The sequence below is a fragment of the Carettochelys insculpta genome, chromosome 9 (genome assembly GCF_033958435.1).
Source record: "Carettochelys insculpta isolate YL-2023 chromosome 9, ASM3395843v1, whole genome shotgun sequence".
Lineage (NCBI taxonomy): Eukaryota > Metazoa > Chordata > Testudines > Carettochelyidae > Carettochelys > Carettochelys insculpta.
The window spans coordinates 24,892,082-24,913,315 of NC_134145.1; the positions used below are offsets into that span (position 1 = coordinate 24,892,082).

A 21,234-nucleotide genomic window follows, 5' to 3' on the forward strand; every position below is an offset into this window, starting at 1 on the left:
CACAGAAGCAGTCATTCTTGGTCAGAGCAATGACTTTCTCTTAGCCTGTGGCCTGCACCTAGTGCTTCTGCAAAAGACAAAAATATTGTCACAATATATTTACTCATCTGTGCAATTCTATTATAACTTATTTCTGATAGTATTCAACTTTCGGTAGTAAACACACATCCTGTGTTAATAAAAACTAGATGTCAGTATAAAGAAAGTAATCTTTAAAAACTGAATAGTTTAATAGTTGTAAAACAGTTAAAAGGTTACAATCTAATTGGATGTAAAATTCCAAGTACAGAAGTGACAGAGACTGAAGATAGTAATAGCAGGTGTCCCCTTCACACTGAGTTTCAGAAGACCAGCACAAAGCAAAATAAAGGACACAGTAAAGCCCCTGTTTCAGTTCCCAGCTGCTAGAGAGAGTTTCCTGAACTCCTTTTATAGTTCTAATAATTTCAGTCTGTGTACAGAATCCACCCTTCATGTATCCTCCTCTGAATAAAAATGAGGTAATCTTAGTTGCCAGTTCTAAAAGACACCCAAAAATCTAGTAATCTTGCTGCATTTTCACCATCTTCAATCTGCACAATGCTCTGATCCACCTCTATGGCTTTATTCTGAAGCTTCATAAGCATTTAAACATTTAATTCATTTCACCTAAGTGTTTCATCAAAAATAAACTGGTGGCCAAACAATTTCATTAAATCAAAGCACAACCTCTCCATAGTGGCATCTGCTGTATGAGAACATACTCTGAAGCCTTCCCCCTATTACTTTCCATTACTGCCTTCAGAAGAGCACAGAGTGCTTTTTTTCCTATACTGAAATTGCTATACATTTTTAATATGACTTCTGAGGGCTATTATAAAACAAAAATACTTCTCCAGCATAGCTATTTTTGCAGTGACCTGTACATAGCGTTAGTTCTATGTGAACTATAAGGTCTCCCTCTGATAACAGAACATTTGATTGACCCAATTGCCTTCTCGGATTCCAAGTGTCCCTCAAATATTATTTAGAAACCTAATTTTAAAAGCTGGATGCCAAATGGCCAGCTACTCACAAGTGATTCATTTACTCCAGCAAGATTTATACTGACACTGACATTACTCCTCCTTTTATTACTCATCTTACCTGTAGAACAGAACATAGGCTTCTGCATTCTGTACAGTCGATTCTGGTACTTCTGTGACACTCTGATCATCAAATTCATACCACAGATTATTTAAATGGTTTCGGCAATAAGCTATATAATGTCCACCTAGAACCAGAAGGTATTAAAAACACTGTACAGTGAAATGTGTGGCTATGAATAACTGAGGTAAAAGGTGAAGAAAACAGACAATTGCACATCTTTTCACCACGTGTCATGTTATTAACAAAAGGTACTTGTATACATTTGGTTCAGGTTCTTTATAAATCTGAGATCAGGGAAAAGAAAGACATGGCTATGTTCTTTCAACATATGCTCTGCTCCCCCAGTGATCTTTAATTTGATTGATTTCTGCTCTAGATCATGATGGTCAAGAATGTTCATTCAGTAAGTTATTTTAGTCAAAGGAACTCTTCTGTCCAGATCTGCACATTCTCAAACAGCAACCAGGGTATCTGCATGAAGTAGGAACCATGTTAAACATCTCAAGTGTCCTGATTTGTATCTTGGATACTATTTGAATATAGGCTCGGGCTTTTTCTCAAAATATGGTGTGCTTACTGGTGACATAATCATATACTTGCTCTTGATCTGAAAGGGAGGCAGTATTTAGCAAAGAATAAGATGAAACAATCTGAACTAAACAATGAGGACCTTGCCTTTGGGAAATTCTACAGAATCTATTCTTGAGTTGTTCTAACTTCCATTTCTGGCTGAATGCACCCTAGTTTTTTTTTCCTGGTTTCTGACTCTTGAGAATTACATGAAATCTAACTACAATAGAACCCCAAAGTTACAAACACCTTGAGAATAAAGGTTGTTTGCAACTCTAAATATAATGTTTTGGTTGTTATTTCAAAACTTTATAACTGCACACTGATTTAAAATAACTAAAACTTTACCACACAGACAAAAAATGTTCCTTTCCCTTTTTTCTTTTAGCAGGGTAGAAAGGTGCAAGCTGGGCCTCTTTGGTTTCTGCCCCTACTTTCCTTGCAAATCAATCAGACATGCCTCAGGTTGATGCAAACACCAGTGCTCTTTATTTATAGTGGTTGCCCATAAACTACACTGCTATTATGCTCCCATTTACTGCCAAATTTTTGCCAGCAGCAGGCCTAGCCACCAGCTGAGCATAGAGTCTGCCCGCCCGCTCCCTCCCATCCTTTCTCAGCATAGGGCTGTTTAACAAGCTCCAATCCATTCCTCTTGATTGAGGCTATAATGGCAGGGGACTGATTAAGCCCTCCCTACTCAGCATCCTGTCAGAAGTAGTTTATATTTATTACCGTAATGCACTACATTTTTTTTTTAAATCTGACACTGCTTGATTTTGTACTTTTATTTCCAAATGAGGTATGTGGTTGACTGGTCAGCTCAAAACAAGTGTTCATAACTCTAGGGTTCTACTATAGAAAGGAATGTCTGCTTGATTGGCTGGGGCAGCTTTACAAAGCATATGATAACCAGAGTTCTTGGATCTGCATTAGAAAGCCAACCTATGTCTTTTTCAATCTATGTCTCAGATGTTCAAGGCCTTGTTACGTGAGAAACTCTTGCTCCATGACACGTTCCCAGAGTTTATAATAAAAGGGGCACTGGAACTCTCAGCCAAACAAGAAGGAACTATTGGAAGAATATTGATCATAAGGGGAATTTGTTGTGCACATCTCCCTTTGGTAATGACAGCTGAAATCAGCTAATTCTCTGGACATGCCACTAAGTCCATCTTTTCTCCCACAGACCCGTCTGGAGGGAGGAGCTTATTTTATTATTTATATTATATTTGCTTATGGTGTTGCTTGCTGGGATGAGCAGTATTTTACACTGTATCATTATTTGTACTGTGTACTTGAATTTATACATCTTGCACAGGCCAGCGACAGGGTGGGCACAGGGGGGCAGTAGCCTCAGAGCCCAGTGATTAAGAGAGGCCCAGGGCTTCTGGCTACTGCTGTTACTGCAGCAGTGGGAACAGCCAAAGCCCTGGACTACTTTGAATTACTCCCAGAGGACTGAAGTGCTGCTCCAGGTGGTGCTGAGGGCTGGATGCCCCCACACCTTCCAGGGGGATGGAGCCATCCCCCACTTCCACACACACATGCCTTGCTCCAGAGCCTATGGTGGCTGTGGGCCCCGCTGACTCAAGCACCACAAGATGGGTAACTTGAGAGTTTTCTATAAGTACTATTTTTGGCAGTAGGATTAGATGATTTATTCATCTACAATTTACACGAGACTCCTAAATAACATTCCAAAATATATGTCACAATTCACTTTAAAGACAACCAAACAAAAACATATGCTAGCCTATAAGTTCAATCCACACTAGGACTTGTCATCTTTGGAACAGATATTACCAGCACCATTGCTTGTGTTTACCTTTCAGGCCAGTAAAACTTAATGGTGCCCCTAATCCTATATCTGCTTCCATAAAATGAAATGTGTCATGAACACCTGTCACTATGTCTGCAGTCTGAAACAACAAGCATATACTTACTACTGGCTGTGCCATGGTGGCAGATGACTGACAAGAGATCATATGTCACAATCTGAGCTGGACTGTCCTTAGCAACAAAAGGCTGAAGATCAAGTCCTTCCAGGGGAAAGGATACATGGGTGCCAATTTTTGTGGAAAACATGAGCTCATGTCTGAACCTTTTGAGATGAATGCACAATATCTGTAACAAAGAGCGACAGATTTAATTAAGAAATATTTGAGGTGTAATTTTCTATTAGCAAATATATGCAGAGGCCCTGTTGTCTTCCCACCAACTGTATTAAAAACCTCTGGGACTCTGATGGGCTCCAGTACAAGCAGTTGGAATCAATTCAAGACACAATCTACTTTCTAAACAACTCATTGACCTTGCCATGTTCCCAACATGCAGAATATTTTTAAATGTGTGTGATTACAATACCTCAGGAAATTTTTGCACTTTGCAGAATTTCACTCCATTTCTTAACCTAAGCAATGAAGAAAAAAAACATTATTTAGCTCTATAAATGTTTCACTTCCTGCACCAACTCAGCAAAAACATGATGAAGTTTTAAAGCTGTGCATTACATTAGTAAACCTGAAATATGTCTGGAATTCAGACTAGACTTACTGTAGACAAAGTGATATGAATAATGAAACCCTGAAGCAGAGAGAATCTGTTTCACTGAATAATTCAAAGCAATAGCTATGTGTGTGTCTCGCAGTTCTATATAGCCAAAAGATTTTCTTAATATTGAGGACAGATTTAACATTTAAATTCTGTGAAAACAAATTACGGCCAAAATCCAGCTTTTGCTAAATAAATTTATTCTTGAAAAAAAATTAATTACAGCAGAGTATCAATAAATAATTATACTGAGCACTAATACACATTTCATTTCCACTGAGGCTATGAACATTCTGGAAGCGTCTCTTTAGTTTACTATCCCTATCCTATATATTTAAATTATACTATGGTGCTTGTACAAGACAACAGGGTTACTGTGTAACTCTTAGAGACTGACAGGGTTATATTATGTTATTTTGATAACAAACTGCATTAACAAGTCAGTACTTACAGTAATACAACATGTCGGTATACATTTAGATTAAATATTTCCTTTATAATCCCAGTATTGTTGACTCACCCTTAAGCACTTCCTGCCTGATGCACCTTCACTGCTACTAGGTTTTTGACAGATACAGGGCAAGCTCATATATCAAAAAGCTGCTCATCAAAAAATGTCCTTGTACCAAAATATAGGATTCTCAATTATGAAAATCATGGTCTGATGTAATTACTTTCACACATTAAACATCTATAGCAACAGTTAATATGCTGATCAAGACCAAAGATTAGAAAAGCAAAAGATTACTTACTTTTTACACTTTTCACAACTGTACATATTATCGCCTGTAGATATTGTAAGGGAAACACAGAAATTATTCTCTAAACAAGAGCAGATATTCTTCAAACTATCAATTGTATTTTATTAATTATACTTTTCTATTGCTTTGATTGTGTCACTAGTTCCCAGAATAGTTTTTTATTTTTCAGGTAAAATGTTTTCAGTCAGTGACTGAAGATTTTGGATTTCTCTGGAGAAAGTTTTATTATTTCTCTGAGCAAATGTACGATTGGATTTTCTTCAGTTTTATGCTCCCACACATTAAATAACCCAACAGAAAACAAAATATATCCAGATGTGTCTGGACCAGAGAGTCCTGGTGGCTGGGAGCTGGGGCCCACTGGGAGTCCAGGGACAGTGCCAGGCTGGTGGCAGGAGGGCTGATGGCTGGCAGCACTGTTGGGAGTAGAGCCAGCTGGTGGCTGGGTGCTCAGCTGGGCCAGTGGCAGCAGGGCCAGAAGCCAGGGGGCGGTGACTTGGGATCCTTGCTAGGTCCAGAAGCTGCAGCGACAGCAGCTGGGAGCCCAGGTGGGCTGGTGGCAGGGGACTGGTGGATGGGAGGGGAGCTTGGGAGTGAGGGCTGGCAGCAAGCAGGGGAGCCCAGAGTCCAAACGCAGAGGACCAGCACTGACTTCCCTTGGGCTGACAAACTCTGATTCATGACTGGTCAGGTCCTGAGCATGCCAGACCAGAGAGGTCTAACCTGTATATATTTTAAAGGCAAGAAAAGGCACAAATTCCCAAATTTAGGTAGTGCAATAATCTCAGAATTAATAAAACTACTCATTTGAAATAGAAAATGTCCTAAACTCCATCTGGTTTATTTAATTAAGAGAAGTTCAGTTATTGGCTTTCCCTGTTTCTTCCTCACATAGCCTAGCCACATCTCTTCTTTTCTTAAACTGTCTCTTACATTTTCTTTTGAGTTTTATATATTTGGGGAGCAACATAACGTATGATCTAGACTGTAAGAAGGAAATAGTGACTAGAATAGCAAAAGCAAGAGCGAGTTTGAAGGCAATAGATAAGATCTGGAAAAGCAAATAAATTAGCTTAAGAACAAAGCTGGGAGTCTTGAAAACGTGTGTATTCAGCAGCATGTTGTATGGATGTGAGATATGTGATAATGAAAGATTTGAAAAGAAGAATATTGGCATTTGAAAGGAGTTGTTATAGAAAGATTCTGAGAATAGGATGGATGCAGAAGGTCACCAATGAGGAATTATATAGGAAGATACAGCCAAACAAGAACCTGCTGCAGAAGGTTATAAATTGGAAGCTACAGCTATTTGGACATATTTGCAGAATGAACGACGAATGAAAAATCAAGACCCTAGTATTTGGTATAATGGATGGTTCGAATAGGAGAGGCAGACCCCACAGGGAATGGATAGATGATGTAGTAGACTGGTGCGGAGCTAGTCTACAGAAACTAAGCCACTCCGCACTGGATAGGGAAAGATGGAAGGAAATAGTGAGAGAGGCATCAGACACCAACGGGCACTGAGCCCACAGTTATTGATGATGATCATGATGAGTTATTGGCTACTTTCAAGAAAGGTTACATGGAAAACTCTTGCTTCAAAATCAGTTTCACAAATGGTTTATTAAAAACAGTTGATTCAATGACTATGGATATTTTTGAAAGGCTGACGTGTGCTTTGTTTCCACTAAAAAACAGAAGTAAAATACCTCCTCCATTTATCCTATTTTTAAAGAAGGAACATTAGAAGTATTTAAAATAGTGTCTTACCTTTGAGCTCATCTCTGGCGAAGAAGGCAGCAAGGCAATCTTGTAAGGTTACTACTGGACCCCAAAACCAGCTAGCAACACATGAGACAACAAATTTGAAACATCATTGTCATAAAACACAACAAATGTTCTGCCAGTAAAGCAGAAACTTCAGTTTTAAAATCTAAGCACTACAAAGAGAATCACTTACCTTTTAAAGTACTCCACAAAAAATGCTATCCATCCTTGGGGAGCATATGCTTCGCCACATGACCCTGCCTTGACTAGAGAAGTCTGATGACTCGCAGAATGCAGTTTGGCAAGGTCTTCTTTACCTGGAATAGGCAATGACAGATCCTGAAAGGTCTCCAGGGTGACAGACACCTATGCAAAAAATAAAATAGGGAGGAAAATTAGGCTTTTGTTAGATGAAAGAAACAACTAAATCTAATTATGTAAAGCGCAACACAGTGTTTTGCTACTTTTTTTATGATCTTAAGATCACAGAAGTTTGACCAAAAGAGTGACTGCCAACTAAAGATTTAGCGTATGACTCCTAAAATTCTACTTGATTGTCTCATTTATCAATTAAGAGACATGGATTTGAGTCATAAAACAATTTTTTGAAGAACATTGCACCAGGTGATATTTTTACAGCTAAAGAAGTAACAATAGGTCTTTGATAAACCCTTCTTTATCCCACAGTAGTGATGTTATCAGTACAGTGTCCTTCACAAATGGTTCTCTTCAGTGCTATTCAAATGCTATTCAAATTATTCTGATGGTGTTTCACAAAGCAACAGCCCTTTTCTTCTTCCCACAACCCAAAAAAAATTCGTACTTCTGGCTTTTAGGGTTATTTTTAAAGGAAACTGAAGTGGTCTGTTATAACAGCTGAGGAATAAATATTTACTAAGAATCATTTTTAGAAGTTTTTTAAATTACCTGTTACTAAGTGGCCCTGTGAATAAATGGGACTTGTTTTTTCAGTGAGAGCTGCCATTTTTACTATAAAACATCACATCTTCCAACAGGAAAGCTGAGCCTCATAAGGCAGACCAGGTCTTCAAATCACTTTGAAAAATATAATTTTAAATCATTTCAGCAGACCTGAATTTTCTCAGCCTTCACCAGCATGATGAGGCTGTTGAAACAGTATGACTAGATTTTCTATATTCCAGATACTTAAAAACATATAATGATTTTCCTTTTCTAATCCAATGTAGTAGCCATGAGGCCATTGATTATTGGTCTTCAGTAGCAGTGCCTAGTCATGATGTACTTATTCAATAGGAGTCTTGTGGTAAAGTGCGAATCTGTTCAGCACACACGTCCCAATCCCTTCAGTTCCTTCTCTACCATGGAGCTCCACGGATCAAACTCCAAAGTAGATGGGAGGTGGATGGGTAGTGGATTATCCACAGGGGCACATATCTCAAAGCACCTCTGTTACTGCACAAAGTGAATAACCTCTCCTTTGAGTGCTGTCCTGTGGGTGCTCCATTCGAGGTGACTGTCAGGCAGTTAACTCTATGTTTGAGGGGGACTTTGGAGTTGGCTAGTTGGGAGCACTGGATAGTACCGTACAGCCTAATAGAACGTCAGTTGCTTCCTCTGAATGCAGAGCTGGATTTACTCTTGTGGGGTCCCAAGGCTACTAGATTTTATGGGCTCCCTAGGCTCCAGCATGGGGCCAAAAATTAGGGTTTCATTTGGATGGGGGCTGCTAGGAGGCAAGGTGGGGCGTGGGATCTGGCCAGGAAGCAGGGTGAAGGAGCAGGCTGGTATACTGGTTCATAAAGGTGGAACAGGGAGGCCCTCTTTGGAAAGAATTTGGGATGAGGTCACAGAGACCTTGGACTTAAAAAATATAGTGTATGTGGGTTGAGCCATTAGTGCACTAATTTCACCCACCCATCTGGCTGATGTGACAGCTAGGAGAAATTTCACCTTCATGAATACGTGGCCTGTTTGCATGTCTGAAACCATGGAGGAACCACACAGTGGCCGTGTCTACACTAGCCCCAAACTTCAAAATGGCCACGCAAGTGGCCATTTCGAAGTTTACTAATGAAGCGCTGATATGCACATTCAGCGCTTCATTAGCATGCGGGCGGCCGTGGCACTTTGAAATTGAAGTGCCTCGCCGCCGCACGGCTCGTCCCGACGGGGCTACTTTTTGAAAGGGCCCCGCCTACTTCGAAGTCCCCTTATTCCCCTGAGCTCAATGGGAATAAGGGGACTTCGAAGTAGGCAGGGCCCTTTCAAAAAGGAGCCCTGTCGGGACGAGCCACGCGGCGGCGAGGCCGTCAATTTCGAAGTGCCGCGTCCACCCGCATGCTAACGAAGCGCTGAATATGCATTTCAGCGCTTCATTAGTAAACTTCAAAATGGCCATTTGCGTGGCCATTTCGAAGTTTGGAGCTAGTGTAGACACGGCCAACCAGATGTGGGTGGAAAATGTTGCTGGTGCATTGACAGAGGAAATGGGTGTCCTTGGAAGCATTATTGGAAGGCAGACTGATTTTTGAAGCAGTTAGGGATATTACGCCTGCAGGGCCACGCTGGAGCAAACAGAATGATCTTGACTTTGTTGTCTCTGATTCTGCAGATGACTCTGTCAAGAAGTGAAGGGGGCAGGTCGGCATATATGAGCGTCTCTTGCCATGGAAGGAGGAATGTGTCTCCTAGGGAGGAAGTTCCTACTTCCACCCTGGAGAAGAATAGGTGGCATTTGCAGTTCTGCAGTGTGGTGAACAGATCTATGGTTGGTGAACCCTAGAGTGTAAACAAGTGGTGTGCCACTGGATAGGGGGGAAGGGGAGGAGGGGCAAGGGGGTTGAGCTGCCATTCATGGTCATGTGAGAATGTGCTGCTTAGAATATTAGCAATAGTGTTCCGGCAGCCAGAAAGGTTACAAAGTTTGATTAGCTCTACGTATAGGAAGCATGGAAATGCTCTGCCTTGTCTGTTGATAGATATAAAAGAATCCATGTTATGTCATTTGTCAAAACTCAAATTGTCCTGTGCCTTACAGGAGGGAGGGAGTAAAGACACATGTACCTGACTACCCTAAGTTCTAGGAGGTTGGTGCACATATGGGACTCCATTCAGGACCACCTACCTTGTGTGGTGTAGCAGTCTAGATGTGCTCCCCACTCTATGAGGAAAGCAATGGTTGCGAGTGTCCTCAAATGAGGGGCAGTGTCTTAACTTTTTCCATCCCTCTGCAGAATAAATCTTATGGGCACTGAAATATGCACAGTGAGCACCACCAACAGAAACATGCTGCTGTGGGAGCTCAGTCTATCAGCTGGGCAACACCTGAATTTTTCCTGGGCGGCTGCCCAAGAGCTCAGACTACTGGGAACATTGTCAGGGAGGAGACTGATAAAAGGGGATGTCCGTTTTGTTCACCACTGCAAGGAGTTTAGAATGTTTGAGGACCAAGTTACCATCATGCAGAGGTTGTGCAGTGAGCTGAACCACACTTGTAGACACCACATGTGGAGCCTGGCATGTTGCACCATGTACGTGGCAGCAGCCATATGGCCTAGAAGGCACGTGCTGGCTTGTATCGCAGGGCAAATGGAGATTGTTCATCATTGTGTTGTAAGGCATATTGTGGCTGTAAGGTTGTGGGCAAGGGCACTAATACAGCTGACATTTTTTCCTCTTACAGAGAGGCTTGTATATACCTAGTGTGCGTAGAGTGCCCTTGGAGGACATCATCAGTCTTGGATGAGAAAAAAATTCCTTTTGTTGAATGCTAAATCCTCCCATCTGTGATTTTTTGGAATGTTTACAGAGGCAAGCCATGAAACCCTCTGTATAACTACTGCAGAGGCTGTTCTGAAGGCTGCAGTATCAGCCATGGTCTCTCAATGCCTGCAGGACCATCCTGGAAACTAACTCTCCCTCTGTGAGGACAAGCTTGAAGTCAACTTTCCAATCTTTCGGGAGAGAAAAGCATGTTAAAGTAAGTTTGGCATAACTGTCACAATATAGCTGACAAGGAGAACAGCACAGCTGGCTATACAGAATTGCAGGATGGAGGACGTATAAACTTTCCAGTGCAAGAAGTTGAACCATTTGGAGTCCCTACCCCTTGATGTTGATTTGTGTTGATGTTGTTTGGCTCTGTGACTTACAGCCTCAACCACAAGGGAGTCATGTTGAGTGTGAGAGAATAGGAAGTGCATGCCCTTGGTTGGGACACAGAATTTTCTGTCTGCTCTCTTGAAGACTGGGGGACATGGAGGCAGGCACCTGCCATATGGTAATGGAAGGATGTAGCATGGCCTCATTTACGGCAGGGCGATTTTGGGTGATGACAGAATCTTAAGCAGTTTATGTTGTTTCTCCTGCACCCCTTCCAGGAGGATGTCTTGATGTTGCACTACTCATTTCAACAGTTTTTAGAACTGTCTGAAGTCATCTGCCATCATTGGTGGAAAGGAGTAGTGGCTTCATCAGAGGAGGACAAAGAATTGTGCTTGAGTGACACTGTCTCAGGGACTGGGTTGTGCTCTATGTCCTCCTGCAAATTTTTCAAACCAAAACAGCAGTCCAGTAGTACTTTAAAGACTAACAAAATAATTAATTTGTTGTCTTCAAAGTGCTACTGGACTGCTGTTTTGTTTTGACAGAATATAGACTAACGTGGCTATATCTCTGCAAATTTTTCAGCTATGCTGGAAATGGAAGCTATAGAGGAGAGTGATGGAGACTGGATCTCTTTCATGGAAGTAACGTGGCTGGTGGGATCACCACGAATTACAGGATGGCCACTGAATAGAGTAGGGCATAAGTAGTGGCATCCATGGAAGAGCAAACCATAGGAATTTGGGTGGCTGTTTATGAGTGGGCAGCCACTGTGGTAGTTTAGGCTGTGGTGGGGTAGAGACATATGGTGCAAAGACAGCCTTTTCCCTGTCACTGTTGTTGCTATTGGAGAATACAGAGCTTACTATGGGGGAAGATACTTGAGCCCGTCTGGAGCCATTGGTGCAGAGGAGAGGCAACTCTGGCAGTAGGACACTGGAGACGCCTTGTGCTACCAGAAGTCGTTATGGTGCTGCATGATGCAGTAGTACAAAGGATCTATCTGCGGGTGCTGGGTACTTAGGTGCTCTGTATGAGGGGAGAGAAGGTTCCAGTGGGTCCATTATAGTGCCAGTTGGTTGTGGGTCGATGCCAGTGGGGCTTTGGGTGCTGACAGGAACATTATAGTGGCCATGGTTTCAGAGACAGCTGTCACTGCTAAGGAGCACTGGACAGAGCTAGGTGTGTCTTGAGCTCTTGGTACTGACTTAGGAGGATGTCAGCATGGGTGGTAAAGATATTGCCAGGGAGCATTTTTAGTGCAGGTTCAACCTCCCAAAACCGGCACTCTCTGGCCTGGCAACATCTATGGTCCAGCATGACCATGGATGTTACTGGACCAAAGATCCGGATTGGAGGTTATTAGAGGGAGGGCCAGCTGGAGCCCAGTAATAGGGGAGCCTGGCTACCTTGAGCACAGGAACTCAGCAGGGCTTGTGTTCCCAGACGGAGCCAGCCTCTTTGGGGTTGGGGCCACACCAGCACACTGGCTGGGGCTCACCCTGGTGCCTGCTGGGCCAGGGCTGCACTGGCAGTGCGGCTGGGGTCACAGCCAGCCCCGGTTGCCAGGCCGGAACTGGAGCCAACACCCTGCATAGGGCTGCACTGGCAGCGGCCACAAGGGTGGGGCTGCACCGGTTAGCCGGGTCAGGGCCAGAGCCCAGCCATATCCAGCACCCATGGGGCCAGAGCCAGCGCATGTGGGCAGTGGCCACATCTGGCACTCATGGTGCTGGCAGTGGAGCCTGCAGAGCCATGTCCAGAAGCTTGGTTGGAGCTGGAGCCCCTCTCCACAGCTAGCAGCATGAGCATGGCCAGCTGGTATCAGTCTGAGCAGAAGCTAAGGGGGCCATGGGGCTGGAAATGGGAGGGGAAGGGCAAAAGTGTAACCAGTGTCAGGGAGGAGCAGCAGGCTCTGTGGCTGGAGGCAGCGGACCTCCCTTCAAATCAGCTAATTCCCTCATTTAGGACCAGCCAGGTCCCAAGGGTGCTAGATGAGGGAGATGCAACCTGTGTATGGGTCTGTACAAGAGATGGGTTTGAGGTTCTCTTCCTCTTCTTGTGAGAGTATAGACCTGTTCTCCTGGTTGATTTTGACCATGTAGGAGAGCATTCACGAGAGGGTTTAAGGTCACTCATAACCACCACAAAAAAAAAGAAAAAATTCAAGAGAGGAGATTACACAGGTGAAAGTAAAAAGAAACTATGTAGATTTTAATATACCAATAAACAATAAATTCATGTCAGAACATCTTTCTACACTCACCCGATCACAAGTCAGACACTGCACTGAGCTTATGATGGTCCCATCAAATATGTCAGAAATGACACTCCTGTGTTTCTTGTATTTCTTCTTCTTTGGTGAAGATGCAGCTGGAACTTACGTAAAAAGGCAAAAAATGGTTAGAGGGTTCAAAGTACAGCACATAACCTCTGATTCTGATTTTCCTTACTTCATTTTAAACATATAATTAAATGAGCATGTGCCACCCATCTTCAGAACTCAGATAAAGGAACTAATTCTCTTTCTCTTACCTCATCCTCACGGTACCAGGCAGATAAATTATTGGCAGCTATGGCTGAGTTAGTATATTTCCTAGACTCAAGTGTTCCTATAGGTTCCTAGTAGGGGGAAGGTAGACAAATATGTTTGATCTTTCTTTCCAGTAGAACTTCCAAGGCTAACACTTTAAGTAAAACTCAGACAGACAATCAGAAGGGCAATTTTAGAATCCTTGGCCAAAAGATGTCAGATTAAGGACAATTTTAAGCATATTGTCATTCAGAGTATGCATTTTATACCTCAAACTCATTTGATCACAACAGCTTTGCCGTGAATCTTTAACACAAGTTAGTTCAAAGGACTCAGTTGATGCAGACTCAAAATGCTGAGACACTATTTATGAGCATCCAACTGGCATGAGTTTCAGTGACTGATAGAAATTTAAGAAACAGACTAACTGGAAAAAAACAAAACAAAAACACCTGCTCTTTAGTGACACTGCCTAAGTGGAGTAACAGCTCCCAGAGGGATTTTCTCCAATTCATCTGGACATCAAGTACAGGTTGAACCTCTCTTACCCGGTACCTGGAGGACCTGACCAGTGCCAAATGAGAGAATTTCCAGGATCATGGGAGGTCAATGGAATCTACCACAGGGATGACCAAACCTTTTACATCAGGCCCCACTTTTCATCCATGCAGTTAGCAGCAGCCCCACAATCTATCTAATATAATCCAGACCGATGGAAATTTCAGGTATGTTAATATGAAAAAAAACCAACCTTCTGGCATGCATAAGAAAATAAGTATGTAGAATGTAAATACCTTATCAATTGGCATATAAATGTGGATACAAATACATTAAAACAGTAACTTATTTCAACATTTTTAATGAGATGGATGAACCTGAGACCCCCCCGCCTTATGAAATAATCACCATCCCCCATCAGGGCTGCTCCCCACTTTGCTCACCCCTGTTCTAGGACATTACTAACACTTCCACTGTTTACTGGCCTCTTGGAAGACATTTGTGGGTAAATTACAGCTAAGTAACAGCACAGAACACTGAGAGCCAGGACTGGCGGCTGCAAAAAAACTTTATGGTATCTCGGGAAACTTGCCCACACCCATGACCAGTGGTCATCTGGCCAACTAAAATCCTACTGTATTATGGATGTTCCTAGATGTGAGTGTTCCAGGTTAGAGAGGTTCAACCTGTATAAGTAATTTCATGTTGTGATTTGTATTAGATGAATAATAGCAACTTTCCTAGAGTACTCGCACCCTCAAAGAAAAAACCCTCAGAACAATTTCCTGCCACCCTTCCACATTAGAGGTAACAGGGTGAATAAAAATCAATTATTTAAAAATATCAAAAAATAGGATTTTATTTAAATCAGATTTTTTTTAAAAAAATCAAAAATACTTTCTCATTTAAAAATAAGTGACAATTAAATCTTACCATAAATATGCTAAACTTACACTTACAATTTCATCAGAATTAATTAATGGTTCTAGTCCAGCGGTGGACAAGATACGGCTTATAGGCCACATTCAGCCCATCAAGCCTTTGAATCCTGCCCACAGCTGGGGAGGCGGGAGCGATTTGGGTGCTTCCCCTGCCCAGCAAAATCTCTCAGCTATAAACTGGCCAACAGGTGCTGAAAGATTTTGTTGGGGTGAAAGCAGTGCACAAAACTGGTCAATAGAAGCAGAGAGATTTTGCTGGGGAGCAAGTAGTGAAGGCCAATTTCTCAGCTCCCATTGGCAAGCGAGAGCCTAGCCCTTTCAGGCGCTGACCAATTATAAATGAGCAGACTGCAGAATGGAAGCATACTAAACAGATTCTCCACTACTCTGTATGTAACAGTAAAGTGGGTCTGTCTCACAAAAGCTCACCTAATAAATGATTTTGTTAGTCTTTAAAGTGCTACTTTACTGCGTTTTTTTTTAAACTCTGTATGTGTAGCAGAAATAAGGACTGCTCCAATTACTCAATTTAACTCCGCCATGAAGCTTCTATGAGCTCCATGTGAGTCCCAAGACTGGATGAAGGGGGAGGATGGGTCAGATGGGTGTCGATGCGCTGACCGTCAAACAACAATACGAATGAAATCTGATGCCAGTACAACTAAATGATAAAAGATGCTGGCTCGGACATTGCCCAGATAAACAAGGTCCGCGATAACAATTGAGTGATCAGGGTTGGGTCGATAAGTTGGCTACTGAAAGAAAATTACAGCTAACACATATGCTATCCATTGGAACACGGAACGTCCAAACACTGTGGGCAACCGGAAAATTAGACCTGCTTCGGAAGGAGATGCAGAGATTCCGATGTGATATACTTGGACTGGCAGAGATGTGTTGGATGGCATCAGGAGAGATATGCAGTTGTGAAGTCATTTGGTCAGGAAACGAAACAAAGTATGAAACAGGAGTTGGATTTCTTCTTAGCAAAGCGGCTAGAAGACCATCATTAGCATACAAACCAGTGAGTGCAAGAATGATGGTACCGAGATTCGAAGCAAAACAGTTCAACATCTCAGTCATTCAGGTGCATGCACCCACGTTGGACAGTACGGAGGAAGAGATTGGGCTATTCTATAAAGACTTGACAAAGATGGTGGAGGAGATACCTAAGAAATATGTGTTGATCATCAGGGGAGGTTGGAATGTGAAGGCTGGAACAGATAACGAAGGTTGGGAGAGAGTAATGGGAAGGTTTGGACATGGAGAAAAATGAACGAGGTAAGAAACTGCTACAGAGCATAAGATGGTGATCTGCAACACGAGATTCCAACAAAAGGACTGTAGGAAGTGGATGTGGCGATCGAATGATGGGAAGTCCAAGAACACGATAGATATGATTTTGATAAGAAGCTGGATAACATCAGAACAGTAATGCTGAACTTTCCAAGGAGCGGATATAAACTCAGACCATGTCTAGTGATTGGAAACATCAAGATGAAACTCAAAAGAAAATGTAAGACATAGTTTAAGAAAAGAAGAGACGGGGCAAGGCTACATGAGGAAGAAACGGAATGCATACAGAGCAGAGCTCGAAGAGAAGATTAAGAATATCACCACAGAAAAACACCTAGATAAGAGAGTCACAGGGATAGTGATCACTATAGAAGAGGCAATTGAGCAGACTGTTCCAGAAGAAAAGATCAAGAAGAAGTGGATTACCCAGGAGACACTGAAGTTGGTTGAAGAGAGCATTGAAGATCAGAAGAGATGTTTCTAAGATGGCAGAACAGCAATATAGGGTGAAATGCAACGAGGTAAGGAAAGCAGCCAGAAAGGATAAGGAGAAATGGTTAGAGGACCAATGTGAAGACATAGAGAGGTATTAAGGTGAATGTAAGACCAAGCAGGTGTATAAGACAATTAGGAATATTAATAGGAAATGGCAACCAAAGCAGATGGCGATCAAAGATGAGAACGAAGAAGTGCTCATGAACAGGGAGAAGATTGTGCAGTAATGGATGAGATATTGCACTGATCTATACAAAGCACAGTTGGACCCAAGTGTCTCAGAGAGACTCATTGAAGAAGTGAGAGAGACATCTCCCCAAGCATCAAGAGCGAGACCGATATTTTGAAGGAGGAAGTAGAAAAAGCAGCAAAACGACTAAAGAACAAGGGCCCTGGAAATGATAAGATCACGGGAGCGATAATCAAATATGGTGGAGAAGGCACGATTCAGGAAATACACCAAATATGTAATACAGCATGGAAAGAACGGAAGGTGCCAAAGGAATGGACAAAATCTGTGATACTGACAATACCCAAGAAAGGAAGTGCATTGAGTGCAAGAACTACAGGACGATTGCTCTAACGAGTCATCTAGGTAAGGTGCTAATGATGATACTGACTGAGAGACTAAGATCACAGATAGAAGAACATACAGCAGATGAGCAAGCGGGGTTCAGAAAAGATAGAAGTACCATACAACAGATATTGGCACTAAGACAGATAGCGGAGAAAGACTGATGAACAAACAAGAACGTATACACTTGCGTGGTCCATTTTCAAAAGGCATTTGACAGTATAGATTAGAGAGTGACTTGGGTGGTGCTGGAGTCCTACGGAGTGGATAACAGACTGATATGGTTGTTGAAGGGTATCGGTGATAATGTCGGGAGAACATGTGGGGAGTTGGGAAGCTGGTTTAAAACAAGTAGAGGTACGATACAAGGAGCTCCAATATCGTCAAGTATCTTCGTCACACATCTGGAGAAAGCAATGGACGAGATCAAGGAAGAGACAGAAGGGATATCTGTACATAGGAAAAGAATTAACAACTTGAGGTTCACAAATGATATAATTATAATTGAGGAAGATGAAGAGGAGGTAGTGAAAATGGTGCAGGTATTAAGCAAAGAAGGGAAGCAGTACAGACTGATTATGAACAGCGATAAAAACAATGGTATTTGGAGATAAGGAAAAAGGAAGCAAGATCAGCGTCAATGGTATTGAACTAGACAATGTACAGAAGTTGACATATCTGGGGGGCAACACAATGTATGATCTAGACTGTAAGAAGGAAATAGCGACTAGAATAGCAAAAGCAAGAGCAAGTTTGAAGGTGATGGATAAGATCAGGAAAAGCAAAGCAATTAGGTTAAGAATGAAGCTGAGCATCTTGAAAACGTGTGTATTCAGTGGCACATTGTACGGATGTGGGACATGGGTGATAACGAAAAATTCAAAAAGAAGAATACTGGTGTTCAAAAGGAGTTGTTACAGAAAGATTCTGAGAACAGGATGGATGCAGAAAGTCACCAAGGAGGACTTATATAGAGAGATACAGCCGAAAGAGAACCTGCTGCAGAAGGTTATAAAATGGAAGCTACAACTATTTGGGCATATTTGCCGAATGAACGATGAATGAAAAATCAAGACCCTGGTATCTGGCCTAATGGATGATTCAAATAGGAGAGGCAGACCCCACAGAGAATGGATAGATGATACAGTAGATTGGTGCGGAGCTAGTCACAGAAACTAAGCCACTCCACATTGGACAGGGAAAGATGGAAGGAAACAGTGAGAGGCATCAGACACCACTGAGCGCTGAGCCCACGGTTATTGATGATGATGATGATGATGATGAATGACTCAATTCACCTACACCAGTAGGGACAGGCGTGAATACTTTCATCTGGGGAGACTCAAATGTTGCCTTGTCCCCACAACAAGCCTGTCCTAGAACACCCAGTGGGCTATCCCCAAACTCTTCTCTAAAAACACTGTCTTTTTTTATTCTATGAGCATTCTTCTCTCTACCTCCCATTTCTTCAAGAAGATGCTATTAAAGATTAAAAAAAATAATGCTCCAGGCTTCAAGAGCAAGGAGACAAAAGCAACTGGAGAGGCAGAACAGGCTATGGATACGCAACTGACTATAGCGACTGGTAGTGATACAGAATTCTCCAACAGACTGAAGAAAGACATTAATGTAGAAAAAACACAAGGAGAAACTCTACCTTATCAGGCACAATTTCAAAGCTCTAAGCAGAGGCCTGGAAGCATATCTAGAATCAATATTAAATTAAAAAAACCCTAATGGAACACCTATGAATAATGTAATACAAGGAGAAAAATAAGTCTATACCTTTTTTGTGTGCAGATGCCAATCCAGACCATAATGAGCCTGATTTTGGAGGACTGGTTGATAAACGTGCATTCAGTCCCTCATTTAAGGAAGGACTTTGTGGTGCTGACAGATCAGTCATGTGGACATCATTGATGTAATCTGCAAGAGAAATCTCTATTACTTCACAGCTGAATTATTCCCACAGTAAAGTTTTGCTTCAAAATGAATGGCAAAATAGTCAGATAACTTACATTTTGGCACATCAGTGGATTACTGATTAAGTGCTTGTCTATAAGAAAATTCAGTTTGAATTCAGCTACCGTTAAAGCAGAAATTATGACCCAAAACCATCTGAACACAACTACAAATTATAATGTTACCTGAAGTCTTTTCAACTGTCACGAGTCTTAAATAGTTAGTAAACAGTCACTGAAGTTCAAAATGGATTCAACAAATAATTAAAGTACCACATTAATGAACTGGAACACCAGTTTAGAAATCAAGCTGCTTTAAGGAGCTACATGACAAGTTACACATCTACAATGGTTTCACTCATCTTCACTTTTACATGCATTTCAGCTACTCTTATGATTTTGTTATAATTGTACATTAGCAACTCATCATACAGTCACCTGATATTCTGCTGTGTATTTGCACTCTGACGGTTCCTGGATTAGGTAAAAATTCAGCAGTTTCTGAAGCAGTGTTTGTGTCTTTTTTAAAATCCTCCAGAGAATTTGCCCGGTTAAGCTTGTTACACAGTGAATTTTCTTTCTGACAGTCTTTGGATGTGAGGTAGTGGTTTTCATCACCTTGAATTAACATAGTAGCCTCTGTATGGTCCTCGGAGAAGGGTTTGGAACCAGCCTCATTTTCTGCCTTATCACTGCTACCACAAGAATCACAGGACTGGAAATCTACATCTGATCGGTTCTTGTCTTGTTCCATACTCTCTTCTATACTTGTAGAGTGGCTATCTTCTATTTCTATAACTGGTTCCTTTAGCTCTTCATGAAGCAAATCCATTAAACAACGAAGGAATTCTTGCGCATCCTGGGATTTAAAATCAGATACATTTTATATTTGGAAGATAGGCACATTGTGGTGTCAGAATATGATGAGACAACAAAGAGCTAAAGCTGGCTGCAAGGATTAAAAATCAAGTAAATGTCACCTGCCCAGGGTAGGATGCAAAAGAGAATTAAAATAAAGGTTCATTTTGGATTTTGTAACCTCCTACACTTCAGTTTCATTCCAAGTCACAAGGAGTCTTACTCGGCAACTTTCCTTCTCATGTTTTCACTCATCACGGAGCTTACAATCTGTTCCAAGATTTTTAAAGTGTGAAAATGTTTCTTGTGTGGTCTCTGTGACAGAGGCCCTTTGGCAAAGGGTCCTCTATTTTCATGTGTATCTTACATATTTATCCACAAACAGTCACAGGTGAAGTAACCATAGAAAGCTTGTAACTCATGAACATTCACAATCACTGCAAAAGGCACATATGGGCAATATTTAAGAAATTATATATTTATGTAGAAAGTATGCTTTATGGACTTGGAGCAAATGTTAGCCACCATAGTATACTGTCTCAGGGACAGCCTATTCAGCAGGAAGGCACTGCCATCCTACCCAGTTCTTCCCGATACGAGGCCAGGCTCAATTGTTAGACTTGTTCAATACCCAAACTTTCAACACAAAATCAGAGGCAACTGCAAATAACCAAAACCACTGAAAGATTAAAAAAAATACAAATGTAATGACAAGGTAGAGGTTCACCCTTGTCAATGAACAGAAACAAATACCAATTTCAGGATTACAAAGAAGAGAAAACATCTTGAGGAACAAGGTGTTCTCATGAAACATTGGATCCTGGTTTCTGTGAAGTTATGAAACACACTAGCCATTAGGAAGTGGAAAACCTACTTTACTAGCTAGGAAAGCTAACTATTAATAAAGTGCAGACTCAGATTCATACTTTAATTTTGTTTTGTATAACTATTTGTTTCCACCCGTCTCTCGTTTGTACTTAAAATCTTTATTCTTGCTTAAATAAATCTACTTTTGCTTTATTACAAGTGATCACAAGTGCTGTTTGGTTCACAAGAGCAACAATTTAAAGTAAAATTAGTAAATGAGAGCACGCTGCGCCTTTGGGGCAAAGAATTTTGGATTTCTGGGAATAGTCCACTTCTGGGGCTCCACACCACAGAGGATTGCTTCAAATGAACTGGGGTGGACCTTTTATGAAGCTGGAAGGTA

General features: G+C 41.7%; 1 protein-coding gene across 4 annotated transcripts in view; it reads right to left on the reverse strand.

Annotated features, from left to right (window-relative positions):
- USP33 (ubiquitin specific peptidase 33) overlaps window positions 1-21,234 on the reverse strand; it is a 91,243-nt gene that overhangs the window by 16,654 nt on the left and 53,355 nt on the right. For all 4 annotated transcript variants that reach the window (XM_075002195.1, XM_075002194.1, XM_075002193.1 and 1 more), the window contains 9 exons: window positions 19,605-20,025; window positions 18,991-19,131; window positions 13,135-13,247; window positions 6,976-7,148; window positions 6,786-6,856; window positions 5,004-5,037; window positions 4,066-4,111; window positions 3,645-3,825; window positions 1,126-1,252 (listed from right to left, as the gene is read on the reverse strand). In XM_075002195.1, coding sequence (XP_074858296.1) covers window positions 1,126-1,252; window positions 3,645-3,825; window positions 4,066-4,111; window positions 5,004-5,037; window positions 6,786-6,856; window positions 6,976-7,148; window positions 13,135-13,247; window positions 18,991-19,131; window positions 19,605-20,025 — 1,307 coding nt within the window. The remainder of the gene's footprint in view (window positions 1-1,125; window positions 1,253-3,644; window positions 3,826-4,065; window positions 4,112-5,003; window positions 5,038-6,785; window positions 6,857-6,975; window positions 7,149-13,134; window positions 13,248-18,990; window positions 19,132-19,604; window positions 20,026-21,234) is intronic.